This window comes from Corvus moneduloides, chromosome 2 (genome assembly GCF_009650955.1).
Source record: "Corvus moneduloides isolate bCorMon1 chromosome 2, bCorMon1.pri, whole genome shotgun sequence".
Lineage (NCBI taxonomy): Eukaryota > Metazoa > Chordata > Aves > Passeriformes > Corvidae > Corvus > Corvus moneduloides.
In genome coordinates this window covers 23,500,785-23,528,631 of record NC_045477.1, presented here as the reverse complement: position 1 = coordinate 23,528,631, position 27,847 = coordinate 23,500,785, and the positions used below count along the sequence as shown (strand labels likewise).

The window sequence follows — 27,847 nt, the reverse complement described above, 5'->3', positions numbered from 1 at the left end:
TATTTCACTCTTTATTTTGTTTTCCATTTTGCAAAGGACAGGCTCTGAACCAGTATGAAGAAAAACAACTTTCCCGCTCCCCTTCCCCCCACTTTTTTTTCCCCCATGCTATCTCTGCTCCAAGTCAGGCCAGGTAGTGCTTATCATTTCCTCTGCACAGCAAACACCAGGGTGCATGCGTTTCCTGCTGGCCAGTCCTAAACTGCGAGCTGACATTGTTTTCAAGGCCCCCCTCTTTCAGAGGCAGGAGCAGCTCTGCTGCACAGCTCTTCCTGTTGATGTCAGGCCCCTCTTCCTCCTAAAGCAAATGGGTTTCCTGATGGCATCTGTGTCCTTTTCCATGAGGACTAGCAGGAACCATTTTCCTACACAGTGGCTGGGAAAAAAAAAAATGGTACTGGAGAAAGGGATGTAACAGGGAGGAGCAGGGCTGGATGGTTTTTTTCCCAAGCAGTCTTGGAGAACATCTGGGGTCCCTCTCAATGAGGAGGAGAGAGAAGAGATAAGAGGTCAAAACAATACAGTTATGTCTTAGGGATGCTGGTATTTGCAAGTACCAGAAAATCACTTATTAGCAGAGAACATCAGAGACTAATTACAGCTGCTGATTTCCCACTGCTAAGGAATGTAAGCTCACAAAATAATAGCTACAGCCACAGCCCCTGCGTTCCAGCAGGGCTGTCATAAGCTGTGGGAAATGCCAAGACCTTTACACCAGACTATTGCCTTCTTTTTTATTCTCTCAAATGGAGGAATCACTACCACTGCCAGCGCTGTTTCACCAACAGCGGAGAAAATGGGCGACGATTGCAGAACACAGCTCACACCAAGCTGAATCACTTCAGCTTCACAGATTGCCATTGTGTGTGCCACTGCCACAGCAGAGAGGGGGAAACCTAACCAGACATCATTTCAGGCCTCCGCCAGCCCATGGTATTCAAAGTTTGCATTTGTCCCATTAGAGGAGGCGATGGGCTTGTCCCATCTCCCACCAGGAGGTCTGCAGTTTGCTGCACAGTGTAAGAAACAGTCAGGGAGCCTGTGGCTACAGGGACACACAGCAGGGCAGAGGGTGAGGAGCACAGCCAGTCAGGGCAACAGTGCTGCCTGCCCTCCACAGGATTTCAGCCACGAGGGTCCCATGGCCTCCTGCACAGAGAAAAGAGTTGGGTCCCCTTAGGACATGAACCCCAGCAAGGAAGGGTTTCCCATGATGGGGAAGTTAGAGTCCCCCAGCATTTTCCATACCACATCCATACCACTATAGCCAAACAGGTGAGGTGGGGAGGGTGTTCACTATGGGTGCACAGAAGTAACCAGAATAGGGCCTGTCCCTTAACAGACCTCTCTAGAACTACTGCTCCTCTGGGATGAACCGCAGGTATATTTCAATAAAATATATTGTTATAATGTAATTTTCTCCTTCTTTTCCTATCTGTGGCCTAGTCACCTTCCTGTGACACTGCAGTAACTAAGCAAAGAACTACACTACCAATTTCTGTCCATAGATTGGCACAGAGGCCAACAAAATTATTCCAGCTGTATGCAACTGTAGTCAACAGCAGATGTGGCCCCAAGTCTGGCAAAGCCAGCAGAGCTGCAAGAGAGTGAACTGGGACTTAGTTTTCCTCACAAGAAGAAATTCTTACTCAAGGTGCAATTGCAAAATCTTAACGGCTGGTGAGGGTGTGAGATGCAAAGGAAAAAATCCCACCTACGTTCTCACAGCAGGAGTTGGCCAGCGCTGCTGAAACTTGCAGTGCTGACACTGAAGTAAGCATTCCTGGACATGGAAGGTGTGCCCCCCGCAGCTGGAGCTGTGCCAGGGCTCACACACAACAGTGGGATGGGGCACAACGAGCTGCTCCGGGAGCAAAACTGCCCATTGATGACACCACATCTTCCCGTTCCTCTCTCCCCCTCTTTAAGTACAGCCTGCTATTCATGAATTACCTCAATCCCTCTTAAGCAGTGTACTGACCAGGAAAAGGGCGTGGGGATTATTAATGGAAAAATCCTTGAGTCTTTCAGCCCTGCAGTGTGGCTACAGTTACAAGGAAAACAGGATACCATGCGGCATATGGGGAGGAGGAAGAGAAAAGGAGCAGAAACTCTAATGACCTACAGGGATTAACGAGCAAGGAAGAACAAAGTGCTGGTGGTAAATAGGCACAGCTGGTCCCAGTGACCAGGAGAGAAACGAAGGCACACAGGAGAGGTCTGCACAGGGTGGGAATACCACCAAGGGAAACAGCTTTTTCTTGGCGATGAAGGCGTTGTAGTTATGAGTGAATGAAACTGTGAGAGGATATTAAAGAGTAGGGAAAACCTCCTAAGACTGAGACATAGTATCATGTAGAATTGCTTTCTCAGGGAGAGGGTGGGAGGCAGGCTTCCTGGATACTTAAAATCCGTCAGAAGATTACTCGGAGTGGAATGGTTCTGCACTGGCCACTGAGACAAAGACAAAACCATCTCACAGCCTTCCCATGTCATTATCAGGTGATGCCTTTTAAGCCACAGAAAGATTCCCTGGAAGAGTTAGCTGTGTTAAAGGAAAGCATAAATGCCAGCACTCGCTACAGCAAGAGACAACCACAACCAGCAGCTGGAGTTTAAATTGCATACTAAAGCATGCGGGAAGAAAGGCCACTTGAAAACCATCCAGCTGAAAGATTTTCCAGTGGGAAAGCGTGCATTTCACAAATTCAAAATGTTTCACCAGAATGAAGGGATTCTGTTCAATTTTTTAACCAAATACTCAAATATACTGCTCTTAGAAGGTGAAATATGCTCACTCCCTTATCATTATTTTTAATGTAATAAAACCTTTTGGAGAACTTTTATTTAGGGGGAGTTTCTCCTTTTTTAGTCCAATTCTGGATGAAAGGAAGTCTTGTGGTAGGGGAAGATGGAGTACAGTACAGTGCTAAACAGGAACCAGCTCTAATGGACATTGAGTGATATCATCGATGCCTGGCTAGTGTTTGCTCCTCTCTGTACACTTCTGAGGACAGCAGCACTGTTCCTTGCAAGCTGAAGCCCAGAACACTGCATGTGTTTCTTGTCAATGAAGGAGAAAAAAGGAGGTGAATGTCCTATGGCTTGCTTTTCAACCCTCAGGACACAAAAAACCCTCATTTGAAATCTTGCTTGTATGTCACGTCCCCCATTGTGAGGATAAAACCCCAGCACAGTCTCACAAAATGTGCTTTGCTTCTGTCAGCAAAAATCTAAGCCCTCAGCAAGGACTCATGAATTAACAGAGGATAAGGATCGTTCTCATCCCATAGGTGCAAACAGGAGAAACAGAAAGGATTTGGCCACCTGAATCATGCACAGAGACAGTGGAAGACCTAAGGTTAAGAGCCAGTTTTCTTGTATCTCAACTCCTGGCAAACAGAAACTTACCTTCAAAAATTCAGAAGTTGGTAAAGCATGCACAGATTGCAACTGGTTTGTCCGAATCACTGACCCAAAAAGTTGAGTTGAAAACCTCACACAAATGTGTTTTTCTGGAAGAGAATCGATTTCCCCCAAGCTTCCACCAAACCAGAAAGAGTCTCCCTACCCAAACTTCTACCCTAAACAAGAACGTACAGGCTAAAATCTCAGGAGATTTGAATCAGAGATCACTGATCAGATGGTCAGATAAACCTTTTGGGTTGTTTGTCCTAGAAGTCAGTTTGTGCCAAAAGACCAGACTTCAGTAGCCCTGTGCCTGGGAATGTTTGGAACTGGTTCTGTGCTTTGTGGCTTGGTGTCACTTCTATGATTCTTTTCTTTTTCTTTCCTCTTGAAATGTTGTCTCATAACTGAATACCACAATAATAGCAAGACACTACCAAGGGGTCATCTGGGGAGAAACTGCAATATTTCTGATCATTTCAGGGAAGGGAGGTTGGGAGCAGGGGGGTGAGGAGAGGCCTGAACTCCCTGAAAAAGATGCCCTGACTGTTTACATATCAGTTATACCAAACTTCTTGCATTCCTTGTCTACTTACTTCCTCCATCTCCTCAGCTACTCATTGTTTTCTTTTTTTAACCTTTCATTTTGATTTCACAGCGCACTCAGTTTTCAGCATAATTTTCTTCCCCTGGAATTCAGACTCAAGCCCCACCTTTGGGACCTGGACGGAGGTTTAAAATCCCTCCCCAGCAAAAAGGCACTTGGATCTGGCATTTACAATTCAGCCCCATATCTTCTAACTGCAGCTCTCAACTGCATCAAATTCTTTTGTTCCTAGCGTTTGTTCCCAGCTTTTGTTCCCTTCTCTGTTCCCTTGAAATGTCAGCAAACATGATGGCTTTGTTGATGCCGTCAGGGTGGTCTGACCGCTTCCCACGCTGGGCATGCGGATTGGGCAGCCGTGGAGCAGTCAGCAGTTCACTGGGTGTCTCCTCTAGGATGTTGTTGTTCCTCACACCAAGGCAGTGGCCTGAAGCAGCAACATTGCCATGAAATCAACAGAAAACAAATCCACCTCCAGCTGCCCTGGCTCACACAAGGACACGCAGGCTATTCCAAACCAGCAGCTGCCGATGCTGCCAGGCAGACAGGAAAACCATGCTGGGGCCACAGGGCTCTCCTTGGATATTGGGATGGTTATCCACCCCTTCAGACACATTCCCTGCTTTGTCTGGAGGAAGGCTCCAGATATATGCATTACTGCTGCCTCCTGAGCCAACAGACTGCAGGGCTGTCAGAGCTCAGATCTCTTGACTGTTCTAACTCTGCTGACTTCCACGTGGAAATGGTTTCTCTCAAGTCCAAGTGTATGTGTGTCAGGGTAGGGATGGGGTGGACAGGCATATCCTGCCCCAGAGACCTCCTCAGATGCCCTCAGGACTGCTCTGAGATGACCTGGGACCCTCCTGACCCATGTTGTTCCCAGTAAGATTGCAGGAGAGTCTGTGCCAAGCCCAGCAGGCCCTGCCTGACCTCTGGGAACTACCCATAAAATGTGTCTGCCTGCTGCCACAACATCCCAGGGCAGAGTTCTTGGAAGGAATGGGGAAAATCAGCTGAGTCAACTACCAACCATGGGCCATATTTTTCTGCCCCACCACAGGAAACAGTTCTAGCCTGCACTGCCCAGTAAGGGTTGCCCTAGCATTGCTCCTCAGCCCACCTGAAGTGTTTGTACCAAGGGGGATATTCAAGGGCTTCAGGGCATTTGTCCTGCTCTCTCTCTCTCTGCTTTGCCTACCAATATTCTGCAAAATTTTGGTCATGGCCTCTCAGTTGTTCTGAAATTATGTGCTTGGTTTCAGCCTGAGAAGCCGGAGCAACGCTGCTCTATTGCACTTTCCTGGGAACCATTATGGTACGGATGTGATCCAATGTAGGAATGAGCTGAGGCTCTTCCTGCTCTCCGCTCTGCATCTCTCGGGTTCAATTAATCTTTTTCTATCACAATGCTTTTTCCCAATATTAATTAATTTTCTTCAATTACAGCAAAAAGGGAACCCGGCCAAAGAGGAATTTTGCTGCAAGTCTCACAAAAGATGATATTTGTCTGCAGCTTAGTTTCATTTAAGGAAGGTCATTCTGTGTCAAGCGCTCTCAAAACAGACAATGCCTTGTCTCCAGGTCTCCAAAACCTCCCATCCAGACACTGTCATCAAAGCTTTCAGCTTGAGTACTCCTCTGATCCATATCCAGCATCACCAAGAGTTTGTCAGCAATCTGAGAAGTGTTCTAGGCCAACACAACCTACTTCTCTTGGAGCTCATGGCACCACTGTCTTCAATGTCAACTACAGCAGATTACAACAGTCTACCTACTGTTGACAAATCCACCTAAAATTTGGTTCTTTTTTTCATTCTTGGCAGCAGTTGAGTTCTGGTGCATTCCTTGGACTTCCCTGGAATTAATCCATGGCTCACTCTGGTAGTAACAGGGAAAGTGCGGATGTTGCAGAAACACTTTGTCACAAGAGAGATTTGCAAATACCCCCACCACGCAGAAGTTGCTTTTGATCTGCTGTTTCACTAACCCAAATCATAAGCCCCTTTATGGCTGGGAATACTTTCTGTATATTCAGAGCTGAAGTACTTCCATACCAGCTGGCTGCAGTAACCCAGATTTATACTACTGTCACTGAGGTCAGAGGCTGGCCCGATGCCATGCAGGCTGTGTTTCAGGAGGAGATCAGTGGTAAAAGGCAGTATGCTGAAATGGAGGCAAGGGGTCAGAGGGCTGCAAGGTGCTGGAAAAACCTTTCAGTGCCACAGTAACAAAATGAAGACACTTTTTTTCTGACAGCATGAAAATCCCTTAAACTGCTTGTGTCCCATGGCGAGACTCTGTTATGGAGTGTTTGAAAGGACACATGGAGTGGCAAGAGGCCCATGATAGGGAAGGCTTGTGGCACAATGTACAGACAAGGGGTATGTTCCTAACTGGATATTTGGTGTCCCCAACAGCCCTGCTCCATCCAACTTTGCCACACTGCTCTGCATATCCCCTTCTACTCCATAGCTTCTGGCCCACCCGAGCAGCAGATGAAAGGAGTTGCAAGGAGACACATCAGTACAAATCCATGAAGTGCAGATACAGCTGCCAAGGTCTAAAGCCCAGTGCCCTGGTCCCCTGGGCACAGATGGCCCCATGTAGAGACTGGTTTCACATGCAGCATTCAGGTCATCCCAGTTTCTAAGATGGCTCTGGGCACACATGGGAGACAGTTATATGAATCCTACACATAATGCACTTCCCTTGATCTGAAATGCTGGGCATGATGGCATGGTTCAGCTGCATAGCCTGGTTCACAGACCAGTTGGTTTTGCAGTATGCAAGCAGATGTTTGGATGGGAATGGAAGGGGAGATGGCAAAGTGAGTGTCACAGTCAGGTGTACACAGGCAAGCTAGTCCTGCGCAGAGAAAACTAAGGAAAAGTTGCAAAAGATAGTGGTGTTGTCAGGAAATCCAGTTCTGAATCTGGCTTGCCTCACCCTGACCTGAGACTCCTTTATAAATTGCATCAGGAAGGCAGCACTGGCCAACAGAACACAACAGCTAATCATAAAATGTGAAGAATATCTATTATGTGCTCAGCTAGTGACATTTCAAAGCCTATAATTTTTTGCATCTGTAGTCTCCTGGCCTGTAGTATTTATTCTCCTTTCCCTTGGAGCCAAGCTAGAGACAGACTCAGATAAAAATCCTGCAGCTGAACATCCTGTATTTCAGGGAAATTGAAGTCAGGCGTCTGTACTTCAAATTCACCCCTGATCAGAGCAATCTAAGAATAAGTTCAAAATGAACAGGACATCAGACAGGCATCTTAATCTCCAGCTTTGGCCAAGACACAGCAAAGGCCAGTGTGAGAGCACAGAGTGTAATCCAAGCAGGCTTCTGAGATATGCAAAACTCAAGTGCAACCCAAGTCAACTTTGTGGGCCTATGGACCTTTGCAGACAACAGGCACAAGGTCTATTTCTTCTGACTTCAGGTTTTGTTGGGGAAATTTCTTAACTTCAATTTGGTAGCACGTGGGTAACCTCAGTCCTCTCTTACACAAAAGCCTGGGCACTCCTGATAGGAACATTTACAGAGGGTTTGAAAAAAAAACATTGGAAAAATACGAATTCAAGAAACAGGAATGTTACAACCTTGCTAGCACAAAGGCAAAAGCCATTGTGTGCACACAAATTTAGAAGCACCAATGGCAAAAAACTTTGAAGGAAAACAGCAGTGATTTTTATTATTGCCTTATATGAGTTCAGAATGTTGCAAAGTTAAACAAAGCAACTATAAAGCTGGGTATTTAAAAATACCTAATGTTTCATAGTCTTTTTTGAGATTACTCAGGTATCCAAACATCTGGGGACTGCAACATACATCAGGAAACACAGACAGATGAGACACATCAAGACAGGAAGGTTTAGGGCTGCCATTGGATAGACAAGGAACAGCAGGAGATCCCTGCAGCTTCTTTCGGGTCAGAAATATTAGTTCTACATGAATGTGTACACTAAACAAAAAGAGGAAGAAAAAGAGAGAGCTCAAAAAGGTTTTTGCAAGTCTCCTGCTGTTCTGCGTCTTTCTCACTTTGCTCTGATCTCTCTGTACATGTCACTGGCTGGCAGGATGACTGCTTCCTGATTCATGATTTCATATCTAATTCTTCCTATATAAAAGGAATGTAAAGGAAATTATTACAAATGGTTTGGCCACACTGCATCAAGTCACTGGAAACTATTTCTTTATCCCTGACGTTTTCTTTTTCTTTTTCCCTCCTTTTTTTTTTTTTTCTCCTTTAAGAGAAAAGTTAGATGCTTTCCTAAACACTTTCCAGACTTGAGCTATTCACAGATTGCATGTGGAAGGCAAACACAGCCCAGGCCTGGAAGAAAGACTCTCTCATGCTAGTCACCCCAGTAGCTTGGGGCATTGCAGGCGGTGTCCTCAGCAGCGTTTCCTTTCAGAGAGCTGTGGCTGCATGAAAATGCTTTGGGTGTAGCAATCCTGTGCTCATCCCACAGGCACTTCATGAAAGAGGCAACTGTTCCATGTTGGGAATTCAGAGAAACCTCTGGCCAGCAGTGGCTGCGGGAGGCACCCTGATTAAAGCCCCATTGTTTTGCCCACTCCAGCTAAACTGCTCCCTGATGAAGCCCCCGTCTGTCCAGTGGTTTGGGGAGAAGCAAATAAGTAAATGAAGTCGTTGCTGGGAATAACTAAAACTGGAGGAAGCAAGAAAGAGGAAGCAACCAAAGAAAAAATCTTTTAATGCAATACATTTCTCAAAGGCATATGTCCAGGAATTGGGTTTCTGGACTGTGTTTCTTTTGTCTTTCTGACTCCTGGATCTTGCTGTACTAAGGGTTTTGAGACACTAACAAACACTCTGCAAACACAAGAAGGGGTGTTGCAGGAAAAGGGTGTTGAGATCATACTTAATCAAACTTCCTTACATTTTGATAGCTACAGTACTGCTGTACAAGTCAGTCATCTCTTTGCCTTTGCAGCTCTCCACAGCCAACACAGCTGAGCCACACGCTTCAGGCCATGACCTGTATCCTGATTTTAGTACATGGCTGATGTGTTTCAGAGGCTCCAGGCTAACTTCATGTTCTTGCACAGGTGTGTCTCAAAGGGGTATGAACTGAATGATCTAAAAGCAGGACCTTGCTGGAGACTGTAAAATCAGAGGAGTTTGGACTCATAGCACCGGCTTCCAAAGCAAAAGAAGCTGAAGCACCGCATCCTTCAGCAGGTGATGAAAATGAGCACATTCAAACGTGAGGTATTGAAAGCTTATCCAAGCGAGGCAAAGCTTCTCTTGCTCACATCCATAGACTTTGGAAATAATCAGAGACTGAAGCTCCTTTTAACATCACTTAGGTGCCAAAAGGGGAATGAAAAAATGTAGTTAGCTGATGAAAAAAAATGCACCACTTGCAGTGTAGTAACTCAATGGCATCTCCTTGCACTTTATAAAACCAAGCTTGTTTCAAGGGCTGAAAGGAGTCTGAAATGATTGTTTTACCTCTTGCCCTGTCTCAGTTTTGGGTAAAAATCTGGAAGAGGAGTTTTGGATAACAAGAGCTGTCAACATTGTGAGCATATTCCTTTAGTCCTGTCTATCTTTCAGCTGTCTGTACCCAGAACAGTATCTCTTCCTCTGTTCTACCCCTACTAACAAAGCTGCCAGGATTTTGAATTTTGTTCCCACTTACAGCCCTCTCTCTTCTACCATTCATTAGCAGTCTCCATTTGTTCCAATACAGTCAGTTTTGCCCTCAGACTAGTTTTTCCAACCTTCACCTCCTCCCTTTCAAGCATATTGGAATTTCCTCACACGCTTTTCTCCATTCCACTTTTGCCCGTATTTCCCTTTCCCATCCATTTCCTCCAGTGTCCTTTTCCATTTCTCTGCCACACTTCTTTCCTCCCAGCTGTTTCTTTGGATGCATTATCATTAACTTCTATCCATAAATTAAGGCTGGGCCTGGTCCCAAAACCAGAATCAACTGAAGTTGCTGCAGGCAACTTGGAAGGGGCAGTCCTATCCACGAGCCAGTAATGAACCACGTCCCATGGCGTGCAAAGGGAAAGCTAGGCTATTGCATATTCTCCCTTCTAAATCAGAGACTATAAAATGAAGACTGAAGTCTTGCAGAAATCCTTTGTAGCTTTTTTTTTTTTGTGCTAGGTTTCCTTTTTTTTTTTTTTTTTTTTTTTCAAGATTAGCAGAAGCATCCTGGCCAAGTTCCAGTCTAGGGTAATCTCTTCTGCTATTTCAGATACATGCTGCATTGTTTTTTCCATTTCCTAACACCAGAGGTTAGGTGGTAAATGGCTGTCATGTCCTCTTCAAAGCTAAATTGTCACGTATCAGGGCAGAAGCCTCACCAAGTCAGAACGAAGCACTCTGGGTACGTAATGCCACCCTGGTACTCCTCACACCTCCCTCGGAGGCTCTTGGTATGGAACCTGCTGAGACAGGCAAGCTGGGTGAGCCCGGTCTTTTCCTGCCCTCACTCTCAGCCAGCGTGAGCTCAGAGCTGCAAGAGCCCACATTTTTTCCTGGGTGATGAAAACACCTAAGACTCTTCCCATTTAATAACAACAATAATGGGAGCTTTGCATCAACAAGAAGATGATAGCAGCATCATTTAATCACTGAGGGAGGTAAGATGTGGAAAAAGAAGGCATGCCCTAAGGTCTCTCACTGAGCCAGGCAGTCGCAGGAGCAGAGCCTGCCACCTCCTTCATGCAATTTAAACTCCAGTCTGAGCAATTCAGCCTTCACTGGTGCACAAACACTAGAATGCAAAGGGAAAAGCAAAAGGTTTGCTTTGAAGCTGCTGACATCCCCAGCAGGTCACCAAACCAGAGGCGGGATACAGGTAGCCAAGCCGAGGCTGCAAAATCTCACTCCACACATGAACATTCACGTTCCCTTGTAGCCACCAGCACTGCCTCAGCATGGGGCACGGAGTGGACAGCACTGCCTAGGGCACACGCAGAGCTCTTCCCAATATTTCAGGCAACTGTGCTGCTGATAGCTCACGAAAGCACGCAGCCAAAACTGCTGACACGTGTCAAATTCCCCCAGCAGCGTTACTGGCCCAGCCAAGGGAGTTTGAGGAGCCATCTGGCCAGGGACATGGAGCCCACGTGTCAGGGAGTGGCCTCTTGCTCCCAGGGCTGGCATAATTGGACATTGTTCAGCCTCTGAATCGCGGCTCTGTTGGGCTGTGGGCTTGTCTCGTAGGGACGAGCTAATTACCATGCAAACTGCTGAGGGGAGAAGGGGGTCAGGGATGGTCCTCACCCCTTCTTCTGCCCCATAACAAACAGGAGGGTTTTGTGCCACCACGACGCCCCGAAGCAGAGAGGGGAGAATGCTTGGGCAAGAGGAGGTGAAGGGAGAAGCCTCCTGAACGCTTCCATTCAAACACAAACATGGGACGCCATGTCAAACCCAGGAGCAGATTTTCCTGTCATACGTGGGATTTTGTTTGCAGCTCCCTGGGAACCAGCAAGCAGCCCACAAAGCTGCCCAGAGATCTCAACAGCCCAGGGTGCCGTGCTTGCTGCCTTCCCTTCCTTGTCCCACATCAGCCAACGTCCTGTTTTTCACCACCACAGCCCAGCCAAAGAGCTGAAAGTACAGCAGAGACAAGGCTGCATTGAACGTCCCAACCTCCACTCTGCCACCACCATGAGGTAAAGTCAGCAGCACTATTGCTGCCAGCCACTTTTCAAGGAGGCAGGACTGGGGAAAGGGATAGAAATAAGGCACATTACAAGCTAAAATATCTTTCCTTAAGCACAAGAATTGATGTCAGGTGCACCTGCAGTGCTCCTTGAATCACAACTATTCAAAATCTTTTCATACCCTGCAAACACGTTCTGTCAAGAGGCAGCAACACATTTTTCTAATTTTTCCCATTCTCCTAAAGAAAACATGCGTGTGTCTTTCCTCTTTTTCTACCAAAGCTCAATTAGATTTGCTTCATAGGTATATAATATTGCAAAGAAAAGCCTTGCTGTCACCCTTTGTCCACCTGCTAAATCCTTCCACCATCCCGCAGTGAGTTCAAATCTGTAGTAAGAGATACATGAAAAATCCCAAGTAGGGAACCATCATTAGGGCAGGGATAAGCCTCTAAAGCCCTCAGGATCCAGAGCTGCAGTTCACGTCTGTTTAATGCCCAAGAGCTAACATCAATAATTTAATGAGCGCCTTACATCCTGAAATATTTCACAAATGGCAAAAACAAGACTCACTCCACCCACCTCTAGGCTGGGAGGTGGCAGCTGTTGAGCCAGGCAGAGCAACACTGCGTGACAGTTTAGGACACTGGATAAAAAAACAAATCCTAGCTCCAGCAGAAATTGCTTCTGCGAAGGAAAAGACACAGCACAGCATGTGCTGTAAAAAGTAAAAGAGACACTATCCCCTAGGAAAGAAAAAGATAAACCAGGGATTTTTTAAAAGTATCGGGGTCCTTGTTTTACCATGTGCCCAAATGGCAGTATTTCCCCCAATGATGCCAAGACAGCAACTTGACTGAGCTGATACTACACTTGCCATCTTCTGAATCACCCACCCCATTCCTGTAGCAGATTTTTTTGGGCCATTCCCATGCAAGCACTAACAAGACATAAACCTGCTTAGGGTGTAATTGCTGCAAGTGTGGCTTAAAGCTGAATGGCAGCACCCTTACTGAGCTGCCATGCTGAGGGGCCTAAATAGTAGCCTGCTAATCTTCTCAAATCTCATTATTGCAGCAGAGTGACAGATGGGTATTTTAGCAGGCTAGAAATGAGGACTAATTAGGACTCCTAGCCCTCCTTTGTGTTTGTCACATCAGTTCCTCTCCGCCTCAAGCATGTTTGTGAGCAGTGATGGAGGGCTGCCTCTACCACCATGTTCTGCCTGCCACCCCGAGGGAGACAGCAGGCACGGGGTCACCTGCGCCCACCTGGTCTACAGACAGGGCTGCAGGGGATTCCACTCCTCATCTAGGTTCTGGCAAGTCTGGAGGGTGAGCCCAAACTGAAGTTACTGGGATATGGAACTGAATTTCCTGACTCGGCCCCCATTTGTGGCTTTACACAGCGAGCCTTAGGCAGCAGGATGTAAACCACTATCGAGCCAGGAGGGAAGAATGATGGACTCAATGGATCAACACCAGCTCTTCTCATTTACTGCTCCTAAGCCTGCCTTAGGCACAGAGCTTGATGTATTGACTTTGGCAACATATGCATACTGCCAACCTGGCAATAAAGTTATCGAAATGGAGGGAGACGGGGAGAGGAGGACAGGGGGAGGCAAAAAAAAAAAAAAAAAAAAAAAAAAAGTAGGGGGAACTGAAAACACTTGAGAGAAGGGAGAATTCTCCACGCCCCCTCTGTACCCCTGAGCCATCACCTCAGGCCAAACCCCACGCTCTTCTTAGAGATTCCAGGATATTTGTTTTAACTTTTTTTTTGCTGCATTCCTCCTTGTTGTACTTCTGGTTTCCAGTTGGGACTGGAATGGAGAGAACAGGATTATAGAAGCAAGTCTGTTGCTCTATTTTTCTGGCTTGATTAGAAGCAGAAGATGCAATAAATCTCACAAGAGAGTTTGTTCTCATTTAGCCTCTCGTGTATCTGAAATTACCTGACCAGAGCAAGGGTAAGGAAAATATACTACCAAGTGGAGCACACTGAGAAGATAAAAACAGAAAGAGCAAACTGGTGAAGCTGTTTCCCTCTCTGATTTTGCACAAGGAAAGAAAACAATTCAGTCCCACTGACAGCTTATTTATTTCACACAAATTGCAGCACAGATGCAAGGGCTCCAGAAGGAGGCTCACCCTGCCTGATCACACCTCTGAACCTCCCGAGGTGTGACTGCCACCACTAGCAGCGGCACCACAATGAGAGAGGAATAGAAAAACCAGCACTAGTTGCACATGGAGCAAAGGGTTTTCCACATGCTGGTGGCCCTGTTGTGCTGCCAAGCTGCATGTCTGCAACAGGGCTGACAGTCACATTCACTGCCGAGATGGTAAATGCAGAACGCCGATGATACCAAAATATCCCAACTGAAATATTCAGCTGCAGATAAACACATACACACACACACACACACACACACACACCCCCTTTCTCCCAGTGTTCTGTCTGCTAAATCAGCATTTTTTGATGAGCCAGTGAATATAGATGGTGAGTTCAGGCACAGACCCAGCCTGGATTCTCAGCCTTGCAGCCTACGTGTATAGAAATCTGTGGGTGTGTTCAGCATCTTTCAGGTAAAAAGGCAGTACCAATGCTGCTGTATTTAGTGAAATCCAGCAATGGTATCCTTTAAATGAAGTTTGTATTGGAGACCTGGTCAGTCTAATGCTCTTCAGAAAATAAGTTACACAACTTAGTTACATCAGGAATGTCTCCTGGCCATTTGGATGTTCAATCCCTATTTTAGAGATGGAGGTATATCTCCTCAAACAATTTCCTCATGTGACAGTATTTAATGACATTAAAAAACAAAATACGTGCACATTCCCAGATTGGAGAGAGCAAAGAAAGGGCATGAGATTTAAAGAGAGTTTTGTGTTTGGTTTGGGGTTTATTTTGTGTTCTTCCTTTAACTTTTCTGTGCTTTATAGAACTAAACAAAGCCTCCTGTTGCAGATGATAAATCTCCACGCTGCTTCTGGCCCCAGAGAGCACAGGAGATAATAGCATTTCCAAAGGCATTTAGTTAGCTGAGCCCTGAGTGTAGAAGAGGGCAGTGAGGAGCTGGAGATAAATTGCTGTGAACCCAAGTCAGCTGCTCAGGGCATATTTCTAAGAGCAGCAGACACAGCTGAGAATCCTGCAAAGGGATGCACGTTTCCCCTCCCCTTGCTGGATCCCTGTGCTGGAGAAGTACATGTAACACAGCTTCTGCTCCCCTTTTTCCCAGTGTTTCTGCTCTCCCTTGTTGCCATAGAGGCTGGTATCTGGGACTCAAAATGTGATGCTCCACTGGTGAGAGTGGGTGGAGAAAAAGCAAGATTTGTATTATTAATAATTTCCCCATGGTATCCATTTTGGCAGCAAAGTTTCTCACTCTCCAGTCTGCTGGACATGCTTTGGCAGAAAGGACCTTGGCCACAATGCCCTGGTTCTGTGCACTGTGGCTTTGGGGGAGGAGAGAGGAGCTCTTAAAAACACCACCTGAGAAAGGTGTGCTGCTTCAAAGCATCTTCTGTAGACTTTCTATTAAGCCAAGGCTCTGCACAGCTTTCAGAAGATACAGCATAGCAGTGTATTATATAAATTAATTTATTTGAGCTGACTGGCAGCAAAACTTTAGAAACCATTAAAGAAGTGGGGCTCTTTATGAAAAGACAATTCATTTTGAGCATTAACAAGGGCAGAAAGAGCACTAACCAAGGCAGAAAGGATCCTTTACAATGTCCTGATTGCACATTAGTTATTGATTGTATTGCCAGCCAAAACTGGAATACCAAGGAAAATCTCTGATAGTAACTGTATAGATTACTAAGAACATCAGAAGAGTTAGGAGGTGAGCTGCCAGCAGGTGGAGGGAGATGAACCTTCCCCTCTATTCAGCACTGCTGAGCCCACAGCTGGAGTCCTGTGCCCAGCTCTGGGCTCCACAGTACCAGAAGGACTTACTGGAGCAAGTTCAGCTCAGGGTCAAAGAGATGATTAAGGGACTGGAGCATCTCTCCTATGAGGAGAGGCCAGGATTGTTCAGCCTATATAAGAGAAGGATCAGAAAGGATCTATCATTGTGAATGAAGACCTGCTGGGAGGGAATGAAGAAAAGGGAGCCAGCCTATTCTCAGTTGTGCCTACTGACAGTACAAGATACATAAATTAAAAGCCACGAGACTCCATCTGAACTCAATACTTTTTTACTTTGATGGTAATCTGAGGCTGGATCAGTTTGCTCACAGAGGTTGTGGAGCCTTCATCTGTGGAGGTATTCAAAATTCAACTGGACACAGTCCTGGGCAACTGCAGTGCTCAAGCTGACCCTGCTTGAGCAGAGGGTTTGGTCTAGTTAATCTCAAGAAGTCCCTGTTCATCTCAGTAATTCTGTGATTCTGTAACATTTTCTGCTGCTGTTAAGGTAACTCTTCCTATATGGACATTAACTCACCTAAGTCAGCCAACCTGACATTGCCTGGAACTGGGTCTGTCACATAAGTCATCAGCTGCTGACACCAGCATGGAGGAAGGCTGGTCTGAGCCTAGGCCAGGCGGCTGCTCCCAAATGGGAACGTGGCAACTGAGGTGGAAGAACTGAAGGCAACTGCAAAAAGCATGAGTTTTGTTCTGCCCCTTTTGGTGCAGTTAAAATTGAAAGGGCCTCTCCACGGGGGTGAAAATGGGGAATCTAATCCAGCTGCAGGGATGTGTTCAAGGCAGGGGGTGAAGCAAGAGGACTGAGACTTCCCTGTCCACTTATGTGCCAAAAGACTCGTAGCCTTAGGGACTGAACTCCTTGCTCTCACTCACAGGGGTAGCGGTGATCTGGCACTTGAGTGAAGCTGAAGGTTAGTACTGGTGTCTATAACTTCATTATATGCAAAGGCCCCAGCATCTGATGAAAAGGTAGCTCTTAAGCCCATGGTTAAGTACTTTCACATCTGCAATCACACTGGTGCAGAAGATCAGAAAATCTGCTTGTGGTTTCAGATAAATGTAGAAAACAGAGTCTACATTATTGAATTAAGTATGAAAGTTAATAATACAGTCAGCACAATTGCACAATGTAATTTCATTTAACACTAAATTCAATTTATGTTACACTGTTCTCAATCTGTGTCCATTGTAAACATACAGCAGATTTCTTTTTTTTTTTTGGTTGACAATGCAAAACACATTAACTGAAGTTATCAGCAGAGAAGCTGAAGGCTCTGGCATACGAACAAAGGACAGCTGGGGCTTGAGGCTGTGGGAATGTATGAAAAGGAGCCACTAGTAGGCAGCCCTTGAAACAACCAGCAGTGCAGCCATTTAGCAGCCCTTGCATGGCAATAAGGTATCCGTAGGTTTCCATGTCAGAGCTCCAAGTGTATCTGGCACCCTGCTGGTGGTGTAGGACTGGAGGCAGATGCTGGTAGCTCTCCATCCTTTAATCACCCTCCAGAAAGAGATCCAGTCCAAGCCATGATGTGGGCAGTCAACCTGACAGCCACCCCAACCCTGCTCCTTCAGAGCAGGGCTGGTTATACCATTGCTGACAGGCTGTTTTCATTTCCCTTATTACCGTTAAAGGAGAAACACTGGAACATAAATTTTTGGCACAGCCCTGACTGCCAGCAAATGCTGCTGCTGTAGAACTGCGTCATATATGCAAAGCCCGAGTTACAGATACAGGCTGTCTGAGCTCTCCAAACTAGAACCAGGCCTACACCAAAGCTTGGGACCCAAGCACCCCAGACCCTGGGGGTCTCCAAGACTTGTTCGTCACGTCTAGATCAGCCTGTGTGGTACATTCACCCTGTGCACTGCTGGTGTTTCATCCACTACAGCTGTTTCCCTGAACCCTTGAGAGCTGTGATACCACAAGCAGTGAAGTCCCTACTCCTTGGTTTCCAAGTTCAGATGAAATCAGCTGCTACCAACAAAGAAAAAACATTTGCTAAATCAAAATATGTGTCCTGATCTAGAATCTGCAGGCAAGATGCGATTCATGCTGTTTGCAGGGAGTGGGGGAGGAGACAGGATCAAAGTGGGGCTCAGTGCATGCAAACCACACGTCTGCCTCCTGCAGTGCTCAGTAAGGGAAATGTAAAGCAGGAGGCAACATGCAAGAGTTCTCTGCTAATCACACAGTGCGAGCAATGGAAAGTCAATACAGAACAAGGAGCTGAGCTTGCAACATGAATGTTAAACAACAGTAACACTGTGCCACAGAAACACAGAGATCCAGGTCCCAGGAACCAGAAACAGATTGAGGAAGTAACACAAACATCAGCCAAAACAAGAAGGAACAGCAAAGTAACAGAAGCAAACAGATGGCTTCTGTTCCCGTTGTTCCCAGTGTCTTTTTGCTCTCACTTGTTGCCATAGAGGCTGGTATCTGGGTCTCAAAATGTGATGCTCCACTTGTGAGAGAGGGTGGAGAAAATGCAAGAATTTACATTATTAATAATTTCCTCCGCAGTATCCATTCTGGCAGCAAAGTTTCTCCTCTCTTGTCCACTGGACATGCTTTGGCAGACACTGAAAAGCCAAGGAGCTGTCTTCCCCTCAAAGCCCAGCCTAGTTCCTCCACCTGCCAACACATGTACTCAGCTCTCAGCGCTCTGCTGTCACAGCTCTCCTTCACTGTACAATAATACAATCCCACTTCTTTTCCCCCAAAACTCCCGAGTTCAACTGTCCTTTTTGCTCCTGTCACAAGGATGAGGGGATGCAGCCTTAAATATCCACACAGCCTACATGACTAGAGCCAGGAGCAGACCCCACAGAGTGCAGGCCATGTGGCTTCCCAGCACACGAGCAGTGTGAAAATGTAGATCAGACCCCAGCAGCACATCACACACACAAAAAAAGAAGACTAAAGCATTTCTGAGCCAGCCCAAGAAGCTGTTCTTGTCCTGTTCTCCTCCCACCCCCTGCCACTTCCTTCCTTGAATGGAGACAAGTGTTTGCATAGCCACATAGTGAGGTAGGTCAGGAAAGAGATCTAGATTGAAAGCAATTTGGCTCCATAAAAAGGTTTCTTTTCAGCTTGATCAGTTCTTGAGACAGAAATCCCCAGTGCCACAGTTTCTAATTTTGAGAGCGGGATGAATACAGCTCTTCATTCTTTTGCAGCAGATTAAATGAGCGTGTGGCATTTTCATTTTTCCAAGGGGACTTTAAAAAAAAAAAAAAGCCTCGTCTTTTTCCTCCACTTTGCGTTTAATGATCCTTCAGCAGTTTTCCCAGGACTTCCTGCATGCATCACTAACCAAAAGCACCCAAAAGCATACCCAAAAGTATGGCCATGCCTTCATTTTGAAACATCACTACAGAAAGGTGGCATTAAAAAATGTCCTAATGACCTCAAATGCAGCCTTGTGTGGCACACGCTTACTTGTGCTATGGACTTGCATGCACCCCCATGCTCATCCCGGCATGCTCTTATCCCAAAACACATCCAAGGGTGACAAAGGAAAGCCACAGGGCCCAGAAAAGCTGCTTCACATCTGTGCAGCAGGTTTAATGATTGGCTCCAAAGGGAGTCTGTTCTTGAAGAAAGATACTTTTTTCCTGAGTGACAGGCCACCTTATCTGTTCATGTATGGACAAGGCAGCTTCACAGTGAAACACACGATGACAAAATCAGGCAGAAGACAGTGTGCTGAAGGGGCTGTACCAAACAGCCAAGCAGTATCCAAGTCCACCTCTCCTTTGTATACAGCAAATTACTGTTGAATTATTGTTACTGCTTTCCCTCAGAAATACTTGCCTATGCTACAGCAAAGGCTTTGCCTGCTGCAGCTCTCAGAAGCATTTAAGAACCTGCTTGTGGAGCCAGAGCTGGACAGAGCTACCACGTTTTTGAGACCACTAATGACAAATGAAAACTTTCCTTATTCTTTCATTCAAATGCAGTTGGGACAAGGCAGAAGCAGCCACTGCACAGCCACACAGCATAGAAGAGCGTCATATGGGCTAACCGTGTGCTCCTTCCCCATACTACAGCCAAGGGACTTGTAAGGGTTTCTGCACATGTCTCCCTGTGCTATGTTTGAAGACAACAGCTCCTCTTCTCTCCCCAGCCTCAGGGAGTGCTGCTGGCTGGCCTTGCTCTCTCTTGCAAGAAGGAGCCTCAAGTGGGGAGAACAAAGGGGTTGGTGGCTTCAAAACTTCTCAAACGAAGCAGCCCTTTTTCTAAAGCAAGTAACAAAGCCAATAAGCAGCATCAGATGAAGAGATAGAAAGTGTTTTGGGTGCTGCAGGCTCAGGATGACAGCCTTTGAGGGAGCTGTGGGGAGTGTGGGAGGGGGCTGAGGGGAAAAGCTGAGCTCATTGCATCCCAACCAGACAACATCAGGCAGGAAACAGATGTAGAAGAAACCACAGAGGGGTACAGCAACAGCAGAATTAACTCTCCAGCAAATAGGGGAATCTCAGACACACAGAGCTGACCTGCATCATAACAACAAGGCATCAAGTCTGAGACTTGGCTTTATACAGTCCTGGTAGCACCTCCCAGCCCAACATCGAGACACCAGCATACCAAACAAAGAAAGCAAACAATTCAGCCTTTTTCCAAATCCTACCTGGCTCTAAGCATGTGAAGCAAAGTTAGGTGCAGATCGGTAGCAGTTCCTATGCAAAAGACTGGACCATCTTTTACCATCACAATAGATGCTGTGTGCATTTCCATTTTAAAAAGTGGAAGTAGTACCTGGCTGTATACCTGAAATCCCTGTTTGAATCTCCCACAGTTAGAAGCACTGGCAATATTAAACTCCATTTTGATTTAGCTTCTCTCACTCGAACAGCTTTGACTCTTCCAACAGCCTGCTCTTAGAACACTTCTGCGATATAACCAGAAGCAAGACTATTCTTTGTGACTGTTTTCTTAAGCAGTTCAGAGTGTCCTGCCCCAGCTAAAGATGGTGCACAAACTCGTGTCTTGACTTCTCTGCTGGCCCATCCATCACCAGAAAATTATACTGTTGTTATTACAGGAGCTGAGAGCCTGATGTGCAGCTTCCATTGACTTCAGCAGAGGCACCATGCGTTTTTCTCCTCTGGAAACCAAGCTGGTTATCAAGAGGCCAAAACGTGACTCTAATGTTAATCCTTCAGGACTATTATCTGTTAGCCCCACTGCACTTGTACATTTCAATAAAGTTTGGCACAGTGAAATGTTTTAGTAGAGGGCATTAGTACTCACTTCCTTCTGCATGGATGCCTATCCATGTCCAAAGTCTGGGCATGGACACTGCTTTCTAGTGAAGCTTTTCTATTCCAAAAGATCACTTGCCTTCAGTGTGGATTCAGTGCTAGCAGAGACACAGGAGGGACTACGTAAAATTAGACACCTTTTACTCATTGGTATTGCCAGCCATCATTCATTTATGTCTGATGTGACCTTGTCCTCTTACATGCTGCTATTTAAGCCATTATTTGATAATTTTAGTGAGGAGGAAGAGAAGTTTCCTTTTCCCTAAGTTTCTAGCCCTCTTACCAAAGAGAGACTTGAAAACATAACTGAGATGCACACTAAAGTTTCAGAAAACAGAAAGCAAACAGAGAACCCAAAGCACTGATTTTATGTCGTGGTTTTTGTGGCCTGAGTCATGATTTTAAATGCTTGTGTGCGCTGACAGCAGTCTGCCCCCGTAAGGAGTGTGACCAGTGTCTGTGTAGAGACTGCCAGCAGGAAAAGGCCAAGTAGGGTCAAATGCAGTACTGACAGGAACTGACTTGAAACACAGTAAATTCAACACATCTGAGTTTCTAACTAGCCACCAGACAGCCACATCTGTCCATCACCACTGACCTGTGTCAGATCTGAAGAATCAACTTAGGGCTAAAGCCTTTGTATTAGATTTTTGGCTCCTGAGCTACTTCACTGTACCTGCTAAAGTCTTCCTCTTTGATCGTTTTTAAATACTTTGTAGTTCTGCTGCAGCTTTTATTGTATTATCATAAAGTTCTTTCTAACAGAGGCTTAGGTACATGTGTCTGGTAAGGGAGACAATGGGATCTTCAGCTGTCTCTGAAGAGAACCATAGCAAGTTACTAAAGAGTTAAATGAGAGGAGAGGAAATGCTGATACCTTTAGCAGAATATAATTCTCTCCACTGGAATTTGGCAACAACACAGGGACTAAGGTCCCTACAGAAAGCACAAGCTGCTCATCAACAACCACAAGCATGCAGGGACTCAAGTCGTGCCTCTCCTCTGCAAAGCATCGCACAAGTAGTGCAGCACCCCCTAACTGTAAAGGTCATGTACTAACCCAGAGGGGAAAATTCCAAACTGAATTGTCTACACCAGCCTTGGCCACCTCCTGTGCTCCCTTGGCCAGCACCAGCAAAGCAGGCCTCTGCCTCTCCTCGCCTGTGCAGAACCAGTCACACACAACGGCACTGCAGGATGGAGTAAAGCAAACCTGAGCACGGAAAGCACAACCAGTATGACTCACATCCTGCTGGGCCCACAGCATCTTCTTTTCCAGTTAACCCTTCTGGGTGCATTTTAAAACCTGCTTTCAGAAAGGTCCACAACAAAATGTTTGCTGGACAGCAGCCAAAGTGCTCTCCTGCTCCTCATCACTCCCAGATACCCACCATGAACAGTCTTACAACTTCATTGCTTCCTAGGGAACAACCTGAGCATGCATCCCAGTTAAACACAAGTACTATGTAAGGCAGAGAGAAAGCTACAGCTTTATGTCCCTACAAAATTTGCTGCTTACAGGAGCACTGACTTGTCATCAGAAATAATTCTTAGCAGGACAATTCAACTCTCCCCAAATCAACCATCTCTCACACCCTAAATGCTCTTCTAATTTGGTATAGTTACAGGTGGCAAGTTTGTGATGTCCTGGTGACATCTGAACCTTCATTTTTTCCCAAGACATCACTTCAGCATTTTTGGTCATTCCTATTCATCCTGAGAGTCCTACTACCAACAAAATAAATATCTCTAATGCTTTAATTTCTTTCCCCCCTATCCTGATGAATCAAATTGTACCCATCTAACTTACATACTTACCAATAAACCTATAACAACTGAGTCTTTCGTTTCTAGATCCCACAGCACTGGGCAATGGGATGTGCTACTGAGCAAACAGTAGTACTGCATAAAGGAAAGGAACTTCCTATGCTCCCCCACTGCTCCTCAGCATGGAAAGATAAGTAGGTTGGAACTGTGAACCATGCCACAAACGAGATTTGAGAAAATGTCCTTCCTTCTTGTTCTCAAAAAACTATTTTTAAAAAACTTTGGGATTTTCGGTAATAGATTTTGCTCTTCTGGCCTAATTTCAACTGCAGTAACTATGGTTTTGCCTTTAAAATCCCCCTTGCTGCTTCAAAAGAATATACTGCCTGTGCCTGCCTTCCCTGTGTTTTTTTCCAGTGCTCCTGTAAACAGCTGTAAATAGTTCCTCCACCACAGATCTATGGTAGCACTGGACTGAATTTATCTATCTGCACCTCACACAGGCAAAGGGACATCAGCTCACTAAGTCCATTATTTTTTGCCATTTCAATTCAGTTGCTGTTAAGAGCTATATAAGTTAAAAGATACAGGACCTGCTACAGACAACCCACAATGCAACGGAATGGCTGGTTTTCCCCCATACCTAAGTAAATGCATATATATAACATTTTATCTCAGTGATACATTTACTGCCCTCTTCACTGTGCAATGGAAAGTACTCCTGCTATGTAGTCCATCCCTCTGCCACTGTGGTTCCACACTGCACTTCATCAGCCATGCTCATCAGCAAATGAAAGACCTGATTGTACAGTTCTCCCTGTACAAAGCTGACATTGCTGCTAGAAGTCTTTCTTTTTTTGCTTGAAATAACCTGACATCAGTAAAATTGGTTAATTCAAATTGGAACATAATGCTAAACCTGGATCATAATGCTAACATCAGGGATAACAGGCATGCATTTATTTTTCCCTCTTGCTAAACTGCAGGTCTTTCTGCTGGACAAACTCACAACCTCTTCTCTTGTCATCCAACCCACTTTAAGAAAAATCGTTCTCCTCCTTCCCTTATCAAGGACTGACCATTTCAAACTCATGACCCTCTTATTTCGTTGGAGTTACCTCTTGTCTGAGCTACTGTGTTCTCATTCAATACCTGGGAGCATGAAGGTCAAGGGGAGAAGGAATGAAAGACAACAGGCAGGGTGGTGAACATGTTAGCTCAGATGCCTCCTGCACCACACACCATACTCCACCCCATAACCTAGTCTCCGTCCTGCCTCCATCCAGCAGTCCAAGGACAACATGGGAACCGTACTGGAGTCCAGTTTCTCCCTACAGCCCTGCAAAATTCTAGTCTCATGGACTTAAGGTGGATTTTGAAATCATGGAGGTGGCAACACTGAGCACAGTTCGGATTTCCAAACCTGACTCCCAAAAAGCCTGCTACTCCCTCCCACAGCCAGGCAGATGGGAGAGGGCATCACAGCCAATGTCAGACTGTCTTTGTACACACTTAGGCAGCCCAAGAGCCCCAGCCCAGTCCTTTGCACACACACAGCATTATTCATGCAAGGGTCATGCAGATGCATCACCAAAGCAATCTTCCGATCGTTCATTCATTGTGAGTAATGGGGCAGTGACTCCACTTCCCAGGGATAAACCAGCTCCAGGTTGTCTAACCCTTAGCTTTTGGAAAGGTCTGGTTTGCAGTTGTACCAGTAAGAACGGGGACACGCGCTTGGCTTTTCTGCAACCAGAGTGAGAATAAAGAAGCATTTACCATCCTGCCCAGAGCTCTCGAGATACTCCGTCAGGTCGCAGCCGAACGCGCTCGCGGCTCCCTTCCTCTTGAGTTTCTGTTTGGCTCCCTTGTTCTTCATGAGGTTAGTCCCAAAAGAGGTTCACCCCCCTCCTGCCTTGCCCCCCTCCCCCCGGCCTCACGCTGGGCGACAAAAATCTTGCTCTTCTCCTCAGACCACCGCCCGTGTCCCGCTCCCAGGGAGCAACATCGGGGGTCCCGTACAGCGTCCAGCCAGAGAAGTAAACATTAATCCCCACCAGATGTTGGGCTGCTCCTGTGGCAGAAGGTCAGGGCGAGAGGAGGCTCCACAGCCCGCAGCAGCAGCGATCATAGCCTGAGGCCAGAAGGGTTCTCATCAGAGGCAAGTGGGTGGTGGATGGGTGCCCGCATCAGAGCTGGCAAGTTGGGGGCAGGAGATGGTGAGGGGGACGTCGTTCCCTCAGCGCAGTCCCGGGACCCTCCACAGCCACCTTCTGGGTTTCGTCAGTCGCGCTGTCGCCACTTCCAGCAGAAAGCGTCCCAGTCTGGTCGTCCTCCTCTTGGCTTTCGGAGGAGACTGGAAGTTCAAACACACTAATGAAAAGGGACTGGGGAAGAGTATGCACAAGGCTCCTCTTTGGCTCCCCCCCTTCCCCTCCTCCTGCCTTTGGACAGTTGGAGGAATAAGAAACCAGCTTCCTGTCCTGACTCCCGCTCACTGCCTCTCTCCTTTCCCCCGTTTTACAAATCCTAGGATTATCCAGCTCAAAAAAATGCTGAAAGGAAGTTAGCTGAGGAGGGGGGCGGAGGACGGTTTTTGGCAGTAAAATGCGTGTGTGTGTGTGCGTGTGTGTGTGTGTGTGTGCGAGCGAGAGGCTGAGGGAAGGCGGGGAGAGGAGTTGGGGAACAGGGATGGGGATCGGGGGAGGAAGAGGGAAAATTTGCCCTGCCAGTCGACAGATAACGGGTTGCCTGGGAGGAAATCACTGCGGGGCGGCGCAGCCCGTGGCGCGGGCAGGCGCTTCCTGCTCTGCCAGCCCGCGGCTCGGCAAAGGCCCGGGGAGGGTCCGGCGAGGAGCAGAGAGACCGGGAGCCTCTCCAGTAAACCTCTGTTCGCCGAGTCCTTCGCTGCAAGGCGCCTTCCTGCCCCCAAACATGACTCTGTCACTTCGGGATCTGCCTTTCTATAGAGAGGTGCAGGCTGGAGCTGCTGAAGTGCAGGAAAGGGGCAGAGTTGGGAAACTGAAGAGAGGGAGAAGGAGGGAAACCTTCAGCTCCCTCCTCCCCGGCAAGCAGAAACAGATGCTGTCCGGGCATCTCAGTTCACATACTTTTGAGTCAGCTCCCAAAAAAGTCTCCCCCTGGCCAAAAAAGGGGTTTAGATAAGGAGCTGAAAGGACTCAGTACAGCAAGAAGGGAAATGGGACAGGTCTGCCTTCAGGTCCTGAGCCTTGTCTGTGTCATCACCCCTTTCACCGCACAAACACTTTCCTAGTCCAGTTTTCAATACACACACATGTTGGCTCATAAGAGCAGTTTCTTGCTCTTACTTCACATTTTTTTATCCCAGAAATTCATACTTCTTTACAGGGCTGGTTATGCCCATCAGCATACCCAGGGAGGCAAAATTAACTCTACCAAGGCTTCACTGACCCCCTCTCTCACTCTGTGCCAAATGTGGCTATATGGGTCTGGGTGGAAAAATGAACAAACAAAAGAAAATCAGGAAATTGCAGCTTTTCACCAAAAATCAGACCAAAGACAAGGAAAGTAGTTTTGGTTTGGAGGAAAACTGGCCAGGAAATAAGACAAAGGTCTCCTTTAACCCACCTGCCTCCAAAACCCTTGGCTCTGTACTCTCATGGGACAGAGGAACCCCTCTGCAAATTCACCACCTCACTCACTTGAGAGTAATATTTCAGAGAAATCAAACCTCTGTCTGAGATCTGACCACTGTCAAAATCAATTCAGGTCCTGTCTGTTGGTATGGTGACTTTTTTTTTCTTTAGCAGTGTTGGATGGCACCTCTTCACACATAAGAAAAAACATCAAGAGCCCTAGTGAAGGACCTTGCACAATTATAACTCCGACTGTGCAGTTTATCACTGCAATTATCATCATTATCCCCATTTTACAGCTTGATGCCTGGCGGGTTGAGGGGAAATGATATGCAGAAGGTGTCATAGAGATGTCTGGCCTGTCACCTCCCCACTTTCTGCTCCCACTCACAGGCTAAGGAGGAAAACTGAGCTCTCACCACCAGACCAGTGGTTGTTCTCAGGAACCCTCGGTCTTCATGAAACACTTAGAACTTCCTTGAATTTATTCTGGGCTTCTCAGAGCACCTTGATGTCGAGTCAGTGCACAGGATCCCTCCCCGCACCGGCGTGCTGCCAAAGCCGTTGCGTGCCGCAGCGCATCCTGCCTGCCTGCCAAGGGCCACTCTTCAGACGGCTCACACAGACAACAGGGCGCTCAGACCTGGATGACTTGCCAGGCTATCCTCCCACTGTCTGGGTGGCTGGCTGCCTTCTGTAGGAAGATAAAGCCCTGTCCTAGCCCCCTCAGGGAGGAGGCATGTCCTGCTGCACTCGCCAGCCCTTTCCCACATGGCTGAGTCCCCACACCGGACCAGAGGTGAGAGAACAAGCTCACCACGGCGAGTAACCACACCATCTTCTTTGAAGTCCTGAACTCCCTGCTGCAGACCCCTCTCTCCCTCCTTCCCTGAGCCAAACAAGATGTTTAATCTCACTGTGCTGGTCTCCTCTATTGCTCTGCATCAGATAGAGGTCACACCACTTACAGGGCCTGTGTCCACCTGTACCTTCTCCTGGTGACCCACTACATCACACTCCTGGCCCATCTCCATTGCCCTCCCTCATCTTAAATATGGTTTCTCCACTCCTCTCTTGCAAGTTTATCCAAACAGAACATCTTCAAAAGAGGGTGGCTTTATTTTTAAATAAATAAATAAATTCAATAAATAAAATCACACCCTGCATGAGTAAAGCTTCCTCATGTCACCAGTGAGGGAGTTCTGGCCCCAGGGGCAGAGGAGAACCCTGTGCAGCATGGACCCCCTCCCCTCCCTTGCACAGCCCTGCTCCAAGGCCCACAGGCCCAGAGCATGGGCACTCAGCAGCACTGCTGGGTCATCACCCTTGCCCCGTGGCATTTATTACAGGCCACTAGGCATTTTCAGCTGGAAGCACCATTTCTAGGAGCTGCCTGCAGCTGCTGAGGGAGGTGCCATCTTTGAAGCCATGGAAGTGGTTCCTGCTGGCTGATGAACACTGCAGAAATTGAGTGCTTCCATCTCATTTTGGTTATCTGGGGTCTGTGCTCTGCTGCCCTGATCCCAGCCAGGACCCTGGACCCTGAGTGTCCAGAGCCAGGCTGCAGAACCCACCAGC

The 27,847-nt window shown here is 46.8% G+C and overlaps 1 protein-coding gene across 1 annotated transcript in view; it reads right to left on the bottom strand.

The window, feature by feature from the left end:
• The window catches only part of ARHGAP31 (Rho GTPase activating protein 31), a 60,489-nt gene extending 35,112 nt beyond the window's left edge, over positions 1 to 25,377 (bottom strand). Inside the window, exon 1 of the mRNA XM_032098503.1 lies at positions 24,432 to 25,377. Coding sequence (XP_031954394.1) covers positions 24,432 to 24,531 — 100 coding nt within the window. The 5' untranslated portion in view covers positions 24,532 to 25,377. The remainder of the gene's footprint in view (positions 1 to 24,431) is intronic.
• Between the last annotated feature and the right edge of the window lie 2,470 nt (positions 25,378 to 27,847).